Genomic DNA, 15,831 nt, shown 5'->3' with positions numbered 1-15,831 from the left:
TAGGTCAAATTTAAGACCTTTAAGATATTTTAAGACCATAAAGATTGAAATTTAAGACCTACACGACGCATTACCAAAAAATCAACGAAATCATGAAAAAGTCCTTATATTTCATTGAATTCAGTCATTGAAAAAGCATGAATTTAATTTACAGATAAAGCAACCACATTAGTAACCTTCCACACACAACGTGCCAAATGCCCAAAACCTTACCCCCAAAATGAAAATAGGCTAAAACAAACTTTCCCTCACCAGAGTCCCTTATTGAATATTTTTTGGGCAAAGTTTGCAGCGAGCTTCGTACCTGGAGCTGGGTACCGCTTGTGACCAACAGCGGAAATCTCTGATCTAGCCATGTCTCGTTGAAAGTAGACTTTCCCATTTTCCGAACTCTGACGCTGACGTATTTGGCGGGCAGGTATTGTATTTATCACGGGATTTGTAGTTTTATCACCGCATACGTACCAACACCAATATCCCCCAGAAAGAACTACAACACACCGAACCAACGTTCTGAGGGCAGCGTTCTGACGGTTTTGTAGCAAAGACTCTAGAGCTCCGCTTTGTAGGCTATGACTCAATACTTTTTTGCTACTTTGTAATAACTTTCTGCGGCCAGCGTTTCTGGACATGAACGAGGGTAAAACCTTTTTTAGACCTGACTAAATGAAAATTAAGACCTCGGATGAAAATCTGTCTGTTTTCAAGACGTTTTAAGGCCTTAAATTTGAATTTCAGAATTTTAGACTTTTTAAGACCCCGCGGAAACCCTGTATAGGTCATCAGGTTTAAATGTATCGATCCTTGGCCGTTAAGTGTCGCCATCTTTTCTTTTTTTGCGAAGTGTCTTATTTTACCCAAAATGCAAAGCGGAACAGGCTACCTAAGTCAGTCTTTTGTTAGTCACTCATAGTAAAGCTTTATGCAACAGGTAAATTCAAGTGTCTATGGCAAGTCTGACTTAAAGTTACATTTAAGTCTAAGATTAGGTCTATTTTTATGCAACTTGCCCCAGCTGTGAAAACAGCGAACATTTTCCAGATATTTGAGTTTTATGTCCGAGTGCCCCTGTTTTAGAGCTAGGCCTACATTCTGAGAGTTACAAACTGCCTTTCACTATCTAGCGAGTTATGTTTTTTCTCATTTAATCCGATCTACCTCATAATCCGTTTCCATATAGTTGAAACGTAGGCTACATCTACGAATGTGTGGTCTCAAATATACATTTTCAATGAAAAGTGAAGGTTGGCTAGCAACAGCAGCAGTGACTGACCTTCAGTGACAAGTGGGGGAAGGTGCACACAGGACAGACTTATTAGTGGTATCTTGCTTCCAACATTGGTTTCGACAACCCAGTCATTTGGACCACATAACATCTAAAAACATGCAGGGCTACAGTAGTTCCAAGGACCAGGATCAATGACCAGGATTGAGAGAGGCAGATGTAGAAGGGAGTATTAGAAAGGCTGACAAAGTTGAATGCGCTTTTCTCTACTTACAACATGGATAGCCGGTCACATTAGCCGAGTCTTCAGACACGGACGTTACTGACAATAATTGCTTCCAGTAGACTAATTATATCAGCCAGTTTTCCCGAAAAAAAATTCAAGCGTATTGACGTTTTTGGGGGATATTTTCAGTTTGCAGATGGCAGTGTTTGAAGAGCGATTTCCATACTGACAGTGACAACTTTGTTTGAATCAGCTTGTTTCAGAGGGGGTTCTTGATTAATGAACGTATACAATAGAGTAAATGCTTAAAAATAATCACTAAAAAGGAACTACTTAAGGGGAAGTTTAAGTCAAAATACCACCTCCCCTCATTCATCAAGGACGTTGCATGACAGGCCCCGTAAAGGCCGCAATATGCTTCTGCGTCTCCGTTTACGGATGGGCGGGCGCACGGATACGCACGGATAGACTGCGTTTATGGTTCTCCGTAGGCTGTGGGTGCTGAAAACAATTCACCGCCAGAAGAGTAGGTGGCGCAACGGTTTTTTGTAAATCGTCGTGGAGTGTTTATTTACCTAGGTTATCGAGAAGTCGGAGCAAATTTACAAATTAGCCGTTTCATCCAAAAAATACGCACATTTTCAGCAACTACATTGCCCATTTATCGTCACATTTTAATTCTGATGCTGATTTACATGTACTGTTTATCTGAAATATGAATTGTGAAAACTTACAGCAATGGCGGTCAAAGGATTCTGTTCGTCCTGTTTATCCAGGCAACCCCGCCCCCGCCCCTGATGCAAGCGATTCTTAATACTGACCAATCACAGCCAAGGGGGTCTCCGTAGCTCTCGACGGATAGTTCGAAAATTCAGGAGGTGCACGTCGAGCTCTCCGGGGCTCTCCGAGGGCTGACGGAGAGCTCGTAGAGGGCGTTCCTCGGAGAAGAGGGCGTTCCCATGTGTCCGTTTTTCGAAAAACGCAGAAGCATATATAAGCCTTAAGGCAGTGTGGGATAGCCGGCAAAGCAAGTCAGGGGAACAGGTCGTCTAGCAAGAGAAGCAAACTCTATTCGATGCTATTATTAGGGCATTTGTGGACGAGTAACATCTGTATGTTGCCAGTCAAAACGAAACTAGCAAGAATAACAAAGGTAGCACAACAAGGAAGAATATGCTAGGAAGTTTGCTAATCCCAGCTCTACACCCAGCCAAAAAAAGAAAAGACAGACAGACAGGGAGGAAGATGAGGAAAGAGAGAGAGAAGAAAAGGGCAGAGAGCAAGAGAAGGTTGAATAACTGACTGAAAAAAAAACATTTTCATGCATATTACAAGCAAATTAAATAATGAAAATATATGCACCAAATTACCAGTCTCAGCATTTTATTTATTGCAAGGCTCTACAGTGCAAGTATTTCACTCGCATTTTCCCCTATAAATAGATTTGCAAGAAAAAATACATGTTTAGGAGCAGTGTGCGACTAACGATTACAAAATACCGTAATTGGATTTACATTTCACAAGCAGTATGCACCAACACAGTAGAGTTATATGTGATGATGCAGTAAAGTCTTTGAGTCATAATTTTCAGCACGCACAGTCTACGCACCCTCACGGTCACTGTAATTTTAGTATTATAGTTCACAACATTGCAATATTTTGGTTTTTGAAATACAATTCACAACTTATAAAACAGAGCAGGCTGTTGATATGATAATAGTAAACGTTAAATGCCAAACTGTAGATAAGTGTAAACTGTAGCTGGTTCTTTAGTCAGAGCTAGCTTGCTATCTAACCATTGCAAAGTTGACTAGGTTTGAGCCATGATGAGGATCACTCCCCCACTGAATTGCATAGTAAACAAAACAGACATGTAACAAACAAACAATATGAGTCCAATGTAATGTTTGTTACAAAAAGCAACAAAAAAAAAAGTCGGGCAATTAATCAGAAGGTTGCCGGTTCGATTCTGGGCCATGCTAAATGACGTTGTGTCCTCACTTCGCCCTACTTGCCTGTACTTACTGAAAAGTAGGCATGGGTCAATGTGTGCTTTTGGTGGTCGTGTTTAGACTACACAGTTGGCCGTTTTAGGATGACAGAAATTGCAGTCCAAACACGGCCTTTTCAAACGTCTTAAGATGTTTGGACAATCTATGCTTCCAATTGGCTGGCGTCTTTTCTTTCCATATTCCACAGATGTATCTCTTAGTACATGCATACTCACTCAGTATATGTATGTTATGAATTGTTTGTAAAACTCATTTTTTGGACAGCATGGCAGTTACCCCCGCCTCTCTCCTCCTCATGGCATTTAAAGCTACAGACACAGAAATGCGTACTCAGGAAAGCTCTTTGTGGAACTGCTCGTAATCGAGTTTGATGATGAATTATGGTATGGTTATTTTGTGCCATTTCTTAATTGAATTTACAGAACAATTACTATACCGTGATATATACCGTAACCGTGATATAAAATTACTCATACCGTGCTAGAAGATTTTGGCTATATCACCCACCCCTAGCTTGTTGAATGTCTGTCAGTGTTCTCATTAGTGTTATTGCTTTCACATGTATTTTCCGGTTTGGTATAGGCAAGTCCCTGTTGTCAGTGACTTTTGTTACATGAATGAATGTGTTTACTGATGCAGACACTGCCTGGACACTGCCTGCACATTGCAAAACTCCAATTAAACTAACACCAAATCAAAATTACAATCACCAGCTGCATCACGGGCATGGGCACTGCAAAATCTATAATTCTAGGAATCTCTGTGTGTGTGTTTGTGTGCCACTGAATCAACTACAACATGAACAATTGTGATCTGAGAAATGTAGATACTAAAACCCCTGACAAAAACTATCACCAGATGCATCACGGGCACTGCGCTATCTATCTATAATTCCATAAATCTGTATGTCACTGGTATCTTACTCATCGACGGCATCACAGGCACTGTGACCTATCTGTAATTCCAGGAATCAATGAGTGTGTGTGTGTCACCTTCATCATAGGCACTGTACACTATACACTGTACACACTGTACACTAGGAATATAGCAGGAATCTGTGTGTGTATCTCACCGACGTTTTTCTCTATCGCTTTGGCTCATTTTTGGAATCAACATTCTCTAAACTATTAGAGAACTAGTGCAATCGTCATAACTGTTTAATGGGACATCACAACTCTCATGTCTGCAAAAGGTAGTTTTACCCAAAACATTTAATTAATGCTGCAAAACCTAATTATTGGGTCAGTGAATTGGCCAATGTCACCAAAATGAAAGAAATTATAAGAATGTCAGTTTATCTTGCTGAATGCTATTTGTATTACAGTGAACTTTTTAAGATACCGATTTCAACTGTAACTACAAGTTTACTGGGAAAAGTCAATATTGTACAATACTGTAGTACACAAAACATTTTAGTTTTGTAGCAATGTGTTAAACAGAAAATTCACATTTGCATGCAAATTTTTACGTCTTGTAAAGTCAAATATAGAGTAAACAGAAAATTGCCACAAAATGACATCCATACAAAAAAAGATTGTCATTTATATTTCATTACTATGTCAGCAGGCATGTAACTTGCCAATTAAGCAGACATCACAACATTCCATGTCTTTTGGGACATGTTATTTTGGGAATACACATTTACTATGTCTGACAGATTTAGATAATTGAATTAATCATTTTGCATGTGATGGCTCACACGATGAAAGAATGTTCAGAAGTTGTGAAGAGCATGACAATGTCACTGAGAATTAACTCATCGGTTTTGATCAGCATTCATGTGCATGTAGTTATTGTGCCCAATTGTCGACAATTGTACTTACTCTTTTGCACTCTTTCGACAATTGTACTTACTCTTTTGCCAAAACACAAGCAAATTGCTTAAATGAATAAGAAAGTCAAATCTGTGTCACATATTTTACCATCTTTCTCAATGAAATGCAATGAAATGTGAAGAATCTTCTGACTCCTCAACCTCTTCCCTCTCCCTTTTTACTGACACTATTTTCTCCTCCCTCCCAACCTAATTCTACTCACTCCTTTCTCCTCTCTCCCACCCTAATTTTAATCCTTTCTCCTGTCTCCTATCTTGTAGGCCAGCGGTTCTCAACTCTAGTCCTTAGGGACATCCCTGTCCTGCATGGTTCCCCTGCTCCAACACACCTGATTCAAATGAATGGTCGTTATCAGGCTTCTGCTGAGCTAGATAACAACTCAATCATTTGAATCAAGTGTGAGAAACATCTAAAACAGGGGTCTCCAACCCTGCTCCTGGGGAGCTACCTGCCTGTAGGTTTTAGCCCCAACAATCTAGCACACCTGAATCTAATAATTAGCTGGTTGATCAGGTTGGTCAAATTATAACAGCCCAAAAGTTGTTGCAGATGAAGTGTTTTCAAGAACATCAAAGTTGCAGTACTAGAAAATTGTGGTTGACTTAAAGCCTAAAAATGACTAAATGTAAATGTAAAGCCAGTGACATGATGTCCAATTTAGTGGACAGATGATCAATTGTAATTTCCTCCCAAAATAAAAGCAATACTTTGAAGATTTTACAATAGTATTGCTCCTTAGTAGTTACCACATTTTATTTACCTACGATGGTCTACTTCTATAGAAGGATTGGCAAGAAATTTATGCACTAGCTAGCGTTTTTGAAAACCCGTCGGCCATCTTGGAATTTCGAAAATGTTGTTTCACTTAGAACAACTGGCCAATAGGTAGCAGTGTATGGGATGACGCAAAAGCGTCCACTAGAGTGGCTGATGTGCAACTAAACCACCAAAACCCATGCATAGGGATGGTTATCTCAGTGAATCGATTCCTTGGAATCGTTAGCAAAATTCCTTAACAATTCTATTAACTATTCTCTGTGCCGTTGCGCATGCGCAAACTTTTATAGTTCATTCAGACAGACTGCAGCAAACATGGCAACTAGGAAGAAGCGTTCTAAAGTCTGGTTGTATTTCACACGACAAAATGACAACAACGTCACTTGTAAAAAGTCTATTTCGTCGAAGGGAGGAAATACTACAAATATGAAGAAGCATTTGAACACACAGCATGGAATGAAGTTACTGGAACGTCATGTGTTCGATGCATGCAGCAGCGCAGCTAACGTTCCCACTTCATCTCTAACTATCTAAGGTAGAGCTAAACTGCTCAAAAGTGATCACAACCACTTGTTACTGTGTGAAGCAATTTGCCTTTATTGTGTGTAGTCAATCTAGTTATCTTCTGTCCCGTTGTTTGAAGCATACATTTTAGCTCCGGCATTCGTTTCCCTTTAGTATTGATCTTATTGATCATTTCACGTTATCGGGGCGGCGTGTGTTATCAGCAAACGTTCGCGTGTACCATTATTAGCATATCGATTTTTTATCCATTATTAAACTTCCATTTTAATTGTTTAACCTTTTAATAGTCCTGTTAAATGTGCCTGAAAACACCTACACAACATACCCAAAGTACATTGAAAGCTGTTGTTGAACCATTTGGAGTACATGCATGTAAATGGTCTCTTTTGAAAGGTGACACTGAAGTTATTTCCCCTGTTGTTAGGACCCCTGTAAGTCCTTCTGGTGTTAAGTAATAGAAGCTTGAACACAAGGAAACTGAAAGTTTCTATCTCCGACTAGATTTTGTTTTGAAAACAGAGGCCTGAAGAGGCCTAGAGGTGGTAGGTATTAGCTCATTTCAGAGCCAGTCAAAGCCAGTTTGAGAAATTCGTTTAGAACGAGTGTGTGTGGGGGGGGGTGCAGGACGCACAGACCTAGTTGGCTGTAGAGGGGAGAATCGATAAGGAATCGAATCGATAAGCAGGAATTGATAAGATTTTAACGATTCCGACTCCTTATCAATACGCATCCCTACCCATGCATATACAAGAAACAGAGTTTTGAATAGCTGTCCACTGTAGTGACCACTGTGTGAACTTTGTCAAAATCCAACCCTATTGGTGTATAACATAAACAGCAAAGTGTATAGGTGAGAAACTGTGTAAATCTACACTGTCCATAGCTGTGGACAGTGTGTGTGTGCGTGTGTGCGCTCATGCATATACCTGCAGCCCAGTGTGGTCTGCAGCAGAGTGGTGATTCCTACGCAGAAGAAGATGGTCCCTATGAGTTGGCTGGTGGCCCACTGATCGAAGCCCACACACATGGCCTCAGCCAACAGGAAGGGCACAGCTATGGTCCCACTGAAACACGTTAGGTAGTGCTGCAGACAGACAGGCAGTGAGACGGACAAGATAGGCAAGGAAACAGACCAACAGAAAGACAGGTAGGGAGACAGACAAATAAGAAGCCATGATTATAAACATGTACAAACATGTTCTACGGTGTGTGTGTGTGTGTGTGTGTCTCACCTGTAGGCCAAGGAAAACACACAAGTACCAGGGAGGCGTGTCTTCAATAGTGTAGATCATGTCCATCCTCCTTGCATCTACACTGTCAACACTGTCCAAAGTCTCTGACATGGATCTCTACACACACACGAACACATCATGGGGAGAAACAGCATCTATGAGGAACAAAGACTAATACATTAGAGTAGAACTCTTTCAACCACCCTCCCTACCCCTTCAATCTCACTCAAATGTGCTGATTCATGGTGACAGGAGCAAAAGAGGGGTGAGGGAGAAAGTAACCAGAGTAACTAGGAGAAAAATAAGGTGCAAGGGAAGTACAGAGAGAGACAGGGGAAGAGAGAGGGACTGTGGTACCTTTTCAGCTCCCTGGTTCTCTTTGGTGTAGATGGCCATCAGCTCTGTGTCCTCAGTATCCTGGTCACTGCTAGGCTGGGCCACACCGTTGATCACCACCTACACACACAAACACATGCAAACAGGCATGCTCACACAAAACGAAGGCACCCCAAATGAACAAAACATGTCATCCATGCAATCATACAAGTGTGTGACCAGCTCTGAACACTGAAACCATCAGTCTTTGGGGAAAAAGTTGTGTCTGGTTCAAATACAGCAGTGACACACTCCCATACCCCTTTTCCACCAAAGTGAACCGGGAGCTGGTGCTAGAGCCGGTTCAGAGCTGGTTCAATTTGCGAGCCTTTTAAGAACCGGTTTGCTTTTCCACGGGCTAGAGAACCACAGCAGAGCCACGTCATTACATCACTGTATACGTCTCATATTTCCCAGCAACAATAGTGCGGCAGCGCAAAACACAAAGGCTGTTTATCAATCCGAAGAACGCTAACGGTGCGTTTACACTGCAGCGACGAGACAACATGCTTTCCATTAATTTTCAATGGAGCCAGGCGAATCGCTTCCGTGGTGCATTGTGGGTAGCGACGCAACGCTATCCAAGCAGAGATTTTTTCAACTTTATGCAAATGAGGAGCGATTTCACCATTAAACATCGCCACCTGTGAGGGAGCTACCCTGGAGCACGTTTTCACCTACAGTGTTTAATCAGAGGGTCACATAAAAAAATGCATTGGTGGAAAAGGGGTACCAGATCTAAGTAGATGCTCTCATACCCCTTTTCCACCAACGCATTTTGGGTGCTGGTTCGGAGCCAGTGCTTAATCTCGAACCAGTTCTTTGCGTTTCGACAGCCTAAAAAACTGCTAAGAACCCGAAAAACTGGTTCCAATTTAGCCCCAAAAAAGATCTGGTTTAGAATTAAAAACCGCTTACGTCAACAGGGTTATCATGAAAATATTACCAAGACCAACAGAAACTACTGGCATTTTTATACATAGCTAGCTGTACTAGTAGCCTACAATATGGACTTTAAAACAAAGAAGCAGTGGTCCATGAAAAAAAAACAAATCTTGCTTCTCGTTATCGATGGACTGATTTGTATGCCAATGTAGGTTCGCAAAACCAAACGCATCAGTAGCAAGGATACGTCCGCCATCGTTAAATCTGTGCTTGGTGTTTGCATTGCTAGGAAACATGAGACATATACAGGGACTTAATGACGTGGCTCTGTGCTGACTCTAGCCCCTGGAAAAACATTTATGCATTTAAAACAAATCGGTTCTTAGAAGGCTCGCAAGTTAAACCAGCTCCGAACCGGCTCTAGCACCAGCTCTGAACTAGCTCTCGGTTCGCGTTGGTGGAAAAGGGGTTTCAGACACACAAACTCTGCCTTTATAGACATGTATGTTTCACTGAGGGTATCTTTTTGTCTTCCTGTCTGCCCTCTCTTCATCCCTCTACAGTTGCTAGCCTGTGTCTCAGCACTGATACATTCATTGCAGTATCCGTGTGTGTGTGTGTATGGGGGGGGGGGGGGGGAGGGGGGATAGAGGCATAACAGCTGACATACTGGGATGGGGTAGAAGTCTGCTCCGTGCTTGCTCTCCTCTTCATACATCACCCCATCTCCTCCTCCATCCATCGACTTAGAAGTGGTATTCTTCCCCACACCCATATCTCGCTGACACTCTTTCTCTTTTTTCTCCCTAGCTTTCTCAGTTTCTCCTTTATCTTTCTCTGATAAAAACACTTCCGACTTCTTCAACTCCCTTATGTACTCCAGGGATGAGTCATCTACTGAGAGAGAGAGAGAGAGAGAGAGAGAGAGAGAGAGAGAGAGAGAGAGAGAGAGAGAGAGAGAGAGAGAGAGAGAGAGAGAGAGAGAGAGAGAGGTATACTTGTTATACACTTTATCGTTTTTGTATACTATACAGTGTGATGACTGACATTATTTTTTATATTTCTTAACATGCCATTAAGCACTTTAAATTAAGAGAGGTGAGATGGAATGAAAAAAAAGACAATAGATTGAGAGTTTAAACAATGTCACGTAAATATTATTAAAATGCTGTTTAAATGTAATCAAAAATCTTTTTTTAACTTTTAAAAACTAAAAATGTCCGCAATCGTGTTACACAGAGATAACACAATCTAATCTAAACTCCAGCCCCAGTCCTAAAGCCTCTAACCTAACCCTAACTCCAGCCTCTAATCTTAACATGCATTTAAGAGATGTCTAATGATACCACAAAAAAAGGATTGTGTCAACTGTAAGTAGGATGCCACGCCATCCTACCTACAATTCTACATACAACTTCCCCACCCAACAAACTACTCTGCACCAACCCCCCCCCCCCCCCCCCCCCCCATCTTGCAACCCCCCCGCCACACCCTCATCCTACATACAACCCCCTATCCTATGTACCCCCAACTAACAGGGAATCCAGGTAATTGAATATTTGCCCATAGTGGTCTTGGGGTTGGAGTAGCTCTGCTAAGGAAAGCTGCATTACTATGGAGTCTTAGAAATAGAAATAGTTTTGCATCTGCAAAAAGAGTGTTGGTCTAACATATTTTGCATAATACAAAACCTTATTTTTGACTAACACATTTTACGGATGCAAAACTATTTCTACGGATGCAAATATTTTTCCAAGGATGCAAAACTATTTCTACGGATGCAAAACTATTTCTACGGATGAAAAACTATTTCTACGGATGCAAATCTTTTTCTACGGATGCAAAATATCATTGACCCTAATTTGACTCCGTACATCACTGGGGAAGGGAGAGGAAGGTGAGAGAGGGAGGGAAGGACGGAGGGAGAGAAAAGGCACGAGTGGGAGAGAGAGGAGGAGTAGAAGAGAAGAGTAGGAAGGTGAGAAGAAAGGAGGGGGGTGGTGGTCAAGAAATGGGGGAGGGATGGAGGAAACATCAACACTTGATACATAATGCAAAGCCTTGGGCTGTCTTTGTGGAGACCCTATGATCCTCACTCATTCCCTGTCGGCCTGTCTCCCAGCCTTCTGCTCTCCCTGCATGTCTCCCTCCCTGTCTTTGTTTGCCGTATGATCATACCCCCCCCCCCAAACCCCCAGGTGTCACTCACTCCATAGTACCCCCAACTCTATAGTCTCTCCATCCCCCCTGGTGGATAGTGTTGGGGTCTAATGCTGTGTTCCTGTTGAACTCAGAAGTTGGAAGTTTCAACTGGAACGCCCCCTCAATTTGGAATTCCAACTCGGAAAGTCAAAGGAACCCCGCTACCTCTGACATAATCCAAGATAGCAGCACCTTGTATCAACAGTGTAAGAGGTTTACATGGATTGGCTCCATTGTATATTTCAGATCTCCTTATGTTGTATCACACTTCCAGGCCCCTTAGATCATCGAACCAGTTTCTTTTAGCCATTCCACAGACTCGGATGAAAACAAAAGGTGATTGTGTCTTTTTAGTTGTGGCCCCTAGTCTGTGGAATAAATTGCCCATTTTTATCAGGTCGTCCCCCATCACCGAGACATTTAAGACTCGTCTTAAACGTATTTTTATTATTTGGCTTTCGAGTCAGTTTAGGGTCACTCGTGCTAAATTGTTTTGTTTGTCTGTTGTTTCTATTTATTGTTGTTTGCCTTATTTGATAACTTTGTACAGCACTTTGGTCGGCTTTGGCTGTTTTTAAATGTGCTTTATAAATAAACTGACTTGACTTGAAGTTTTATACTGTATATTTGAGAAACTCTGTATATTTGTGCCTCCTTAAAACTCATTCCTCACAGTACTGTAACTAACTGCTGTCTGTGGACATGCTGCTATGGTGTTAGTTGCTATGGTGTTAGAATGTGTGAAATACCACATAAAGCAGGTAACAGGTTTTGCTAACAATGGCTAACCTGACTAGTGTTAGGGGGGAAAGCACAACAAGCAAGGCCAAGCTGTTTTCTGACTTTAGAAACTGGAACGCGATCAACTTGGGTGTGACGTCATTCCCAGTTCCGACTTATGAGGTAACTTGAACGCAGCATAATACCCTTATGACACATCCTCCCTCCCCCCCTCCCTCCCTCCCTCCACTCCGCCTCTGCCCTGGTGGGTAGTGTGGGGGTGCAATACCTATCTGACACATCCCATCGCTCCTGGCGAGCTGAACAGCAGGGTGCATCTGTGTGGGAGGGTTGAAATAGGGATAGGAGGAGGGGGGGGGAAGCAGGGGAAGGCAAGAGAGTGGGGGAGATACTGAGAGGAGAGAAGCAGTGGGACAGTTGAGGTTTAAGGGGGTGGAGAGGTGAGACAGATGTTAATTTGACAACCAGCAAAAGGTCAGTCAGATGATCAGTCAGGTCAGTGATAATTTACTGATTTGGTTATGCTCAGTGTTCATACAGTATATAAGGTTTGATTGATTTGGTGGATTTAATGTTTGAGGATGAAATGGTCACCCCTGAGTGTTCAAGTTTTAAACAAAGTCACACAGAGATTTCTGCAGGTTTCAGTAAGTCACATTTAAGACCTTTTTAAGAACATAAATATCGAAATTTAAGACCTACACGATGCATTACCAAAATTCAAATCAAATCAAAGAAATTCTGAAAAAAACATTTTATTTAAATTAATTCAGTCATTGAAAAAGCATTAATTTTACACATAGGTTAATCACATTAGTAAACTTCCACACCCAACAACGTGCCAAATCCCCAAAACCTTAACCCCAAAATAAAAAATAGGGTAAAACAAACTTGCCCTCAAATAGAGAGAAAGTGTGTGAGTGAGTGTGTGACTCCAGCGCCTTCACAGTTCACACCCAATCGAATATTTTTTGGGCAAAGTTTGCAGCGAGCCTCGTACCTGGACCTGGGTACCGCTTGTAACCAACAGCGGAAATCGCCGTGATCTAGCCATGTATCGTTGAAAGTACACTTTCCAATTTTCCACACGTAGCCAAACTTTAACAAATTGTGAGGAGACGCAGACGTATTTCGCGGGCAGGTATTGCATTTATCACAGGATTTGTAGTTTTATCACCGCATACGTACCAACACCAAGATCCCACAGAAAGAACTACAACACACCGAACCAACGTTCTGAGGGCAGCGTTCTGCTGGTTTTGTAGCAACGACTCTAGAGCTCCGCTCTGTAGGCTACGACTACGATTTTTCTTTGCTACTTTATTAAAACGCTGCGGTCAGCGTTTCTGGAAATGAACGAGGGTAAAACTTTTTTTAGACTTGACTAGATTAAATTTAAGACCTCGGATGAAAATCTAGCCGTTTTTAAGACTTAAATTTTAAGTTCAGAATTTAAGACTTTTTAAGACCCCGCGGAAACCCTGTTCTCTTCCTTCCACAAACGCACACACACTAACATCAGTGCAAAAATAAAACTACACCTCATCCAATTACCACCTGGGTTCAAGTGAGGGTTTGGTGTCTGATAAAGAATGGTTTGTGTGTTATTATAGGTGTCAGTAGCGTTATGTCCTCGTTATCTGACTAATGCAGTGCCCATTGGCGGCATATGCTAGTGCAGTGGCCATTCTTGTGAGATCCATAACTCCATTACTTAGTCCAGCTTAACATGACCGCGAACACGTATATATATATATTTTTTGCAAGCCGCTCCAAATAACCTCACTTGCCGATCGACACTAGCCTGGTCCTAACAGACCCTGGTACATTTCAGTTGTACAGAGGGTCTGGGATCGCTCCATTGACAAGCGTTAACATCCTTGAAGGCGGGTACTCTGTTGAAGTGGCGTTCGCCTTAGCCAACTCCTTCACCACTACTGGAACGGAGATAACTGCCTTAGCTGGAAAATCAAACTTTTCCCGAACCCCATGGGGAGGAGGGCCACAACATCATGGCCACCAACAAAACTTTTTTGCTCTTGCTCTTGCTCCGGCTTTAACTTCTGGATATTCGGCAGCGTTGCCACAACGGACCGAATGGCTTCGCTCGCATCTTTCTCCGCTGCCATGACTGAACTACAACTCAAACTAGCACACAACATCAATGTCATCGTTCTCAGCCACTCCCTCTGTTCGCTGATTGGCCCTACAAAAAGTTGATTTGAGAAAACAGACTTAAGGCCGCAATATGCTTCTGCGTCTCCGTTTACGGATGGGCGGGCGCACGGATACGCACGGATAGACTGCGTTTATGGTTCTCCGTAGGCTGTGGGTGCTGAAAAAAATTCACCGCCAGTAGAGTAGGTGGCGCAACGTTTTTTTGTAAATCGTCGTGGAGTGTTTATTTACCTAGGTTATCAAGAAGTCAGAGCAAATTTACAAATTAGCCGTTTCATCAATAAAATACGCACATTTTCAGCAACTACACTGCCCATTTCTCGTCACATTTTAATTCAGATGCTGATTTACATGTACTGTTTAGCTGAAATATGAATTGTGAAAACTTACAGCAATGGCGGTCAAAGGATTCTGTTCGTCCTGTTTATCCCGGCAACCCCGCCCCCGCCCCTGACACAAGCGATTCTTAACACTGACCAATCACAGCCAAGGGGGTCTCCGTAGCTCTCCATCGCTCACGACGGATAGTTAGAAAATTCAGGAGGTGCACGTCGAGCTCTCCGGGGCTCTCCGAGGGCTGACAGAGAGCTCGTAGAGGGCGTTCCTCGGAGAAGAGGGCGTTGCCATGTGTCCGTTTTTCGAAAAACGCAGAAGCATATATAAGCCTTTATGAGCCGGATTCCCAGACCTAGTACAGAAGCAAAATCAAAATTGAGCGGAAGTACGTAGGAGGGCAGAGCCATGCCATGAACTACCAGCATCAAATGATAATAAACAATATATTTTTTATTATTTTATTATTATTTTTAGGGGTGCTGAGATGAAATTTAGGGGTGCTTGAGCACCCATAAAAAGGGTCTAAAATCGCCACTGAATTGTACCCTCTCTAGTTACATTAATAATTGCATTGCAGGTTAATATAAGGTGTGCCCCTAACTTTTCTGCTTGCGCTCCTAATATTTTCAGTCAGGGGCTACTGTGCTCCTAGTAAAAAAAGTTAGTCTGGAGTCCTGCATTGAGGTCAATTGCATGGTGCAAATTGGTGGAAAAAACATATTCAAGTGGCCTGCTAGCCGAGACTGCATTATGTACAGCAAGGACCAACTTGTCAGTGTCATCTCTGAGCCAGAGCCCCACCAGCATGCAGCCCAGCTCACCAAATATGACTGGCTGCTGTTCAATGAGGTGTGAAAGGAGGAGGATGAGTCCTTAAAAACTCTCAAACACTACCGTATTTTTGGGAAAAATAAGCCGCCTTTTCTATAAACCGCATACCACCAGAATGGGAGCTTTGTGTTTGTAAATCTGTATAAACTGCACTGGAATATAGGCCGCACTTGATACGGGAACAATGATACTGTAGCGCCGGCTAGCGTTGAGAATTGAAGACGAGGAATAAAGCTCACAACTGTTTATTTACCCAGGAACAGTTTCACATTGGACAGCTTGGATAGCCATACAACTAGCCATAACTAGACAACATTCACAATCAGGGTGAACACTCAAATTATCTAAACTACAGACCATAGCATTACACATATCAAAACAGAACGAACATAACAATAGAACTCCGAACAATACTTATCTAACTAAGCTAATGCCCTTAACTTCGTAGCTT

At 42.2% G+C, this 15,831-nt stretch overlaps 1 protein-coding gene across 2 annotated transcripts in view; it reads right to left on the bottom strand.

Annotated features, from left to right (window-relative positions):
- slc23a2 (solute carrier family 23 member 2) overlaps nucleotides 1-15,831 on the bottom strand; it is a 51,744-nt gene that overhangs the window by 29,210 nt on the left and 6,703 nt on the right. Inside the window, exons 2-6 of one of the 2 annotated variants that reach the window (XM_067227888.1) lie at nucleotides 12,304-12,426; nucleotides 9,763-9,986; nucleotides 8,190-8,288; nucleotides 7,833-7,949; nucleotides 7,527-7,684 (exon numbers count right to left, since the gene is read on the bottom strand). In XM_067227888.1, the coding sequence (XP_067083989.1) occupies nucleotides 7,527-7,684; nucleotides 7,833-7,949; nucleotides 8,190-8,288; nucleotides 9,763-9,986; nucleotides 12,304-12,352 (647 nt within the window). In that variant the 5' untranslated portion in view covers nucleotides 12,353-12,426. The remainder of the gene's footprint in view (nucleotides 1-7,526; nucleotides 7,685-7,832; nucleotides 7,950-8,189; nucleotides 8,289-9,762; nucleotides 9,987-12,303; nucleotides 12,427-15,831) is intronic. The other variant, XM_067227889.1, reaches the window with a different exon arrangement.

Source organism: Osmerus mordax, chromosome 24 (assembly GCF_038355195.1).
Source record: "Osmerus mordax isolate fOsmMor3 chromosome 24, fOsmMor3.pri, whole genome shotgun sequence".
In the NCBI taxonomy this organism is placed as follows: domain Eukaryota; kingdom Metazoa; phylum Chordata; class Actinopteri; order Osmeriformes; family Osmeridae; genus Osmerus; species Osmerus mordax.
This window is presented reverse-complemented; position numbering and strand designations above follow the sequence as displayed.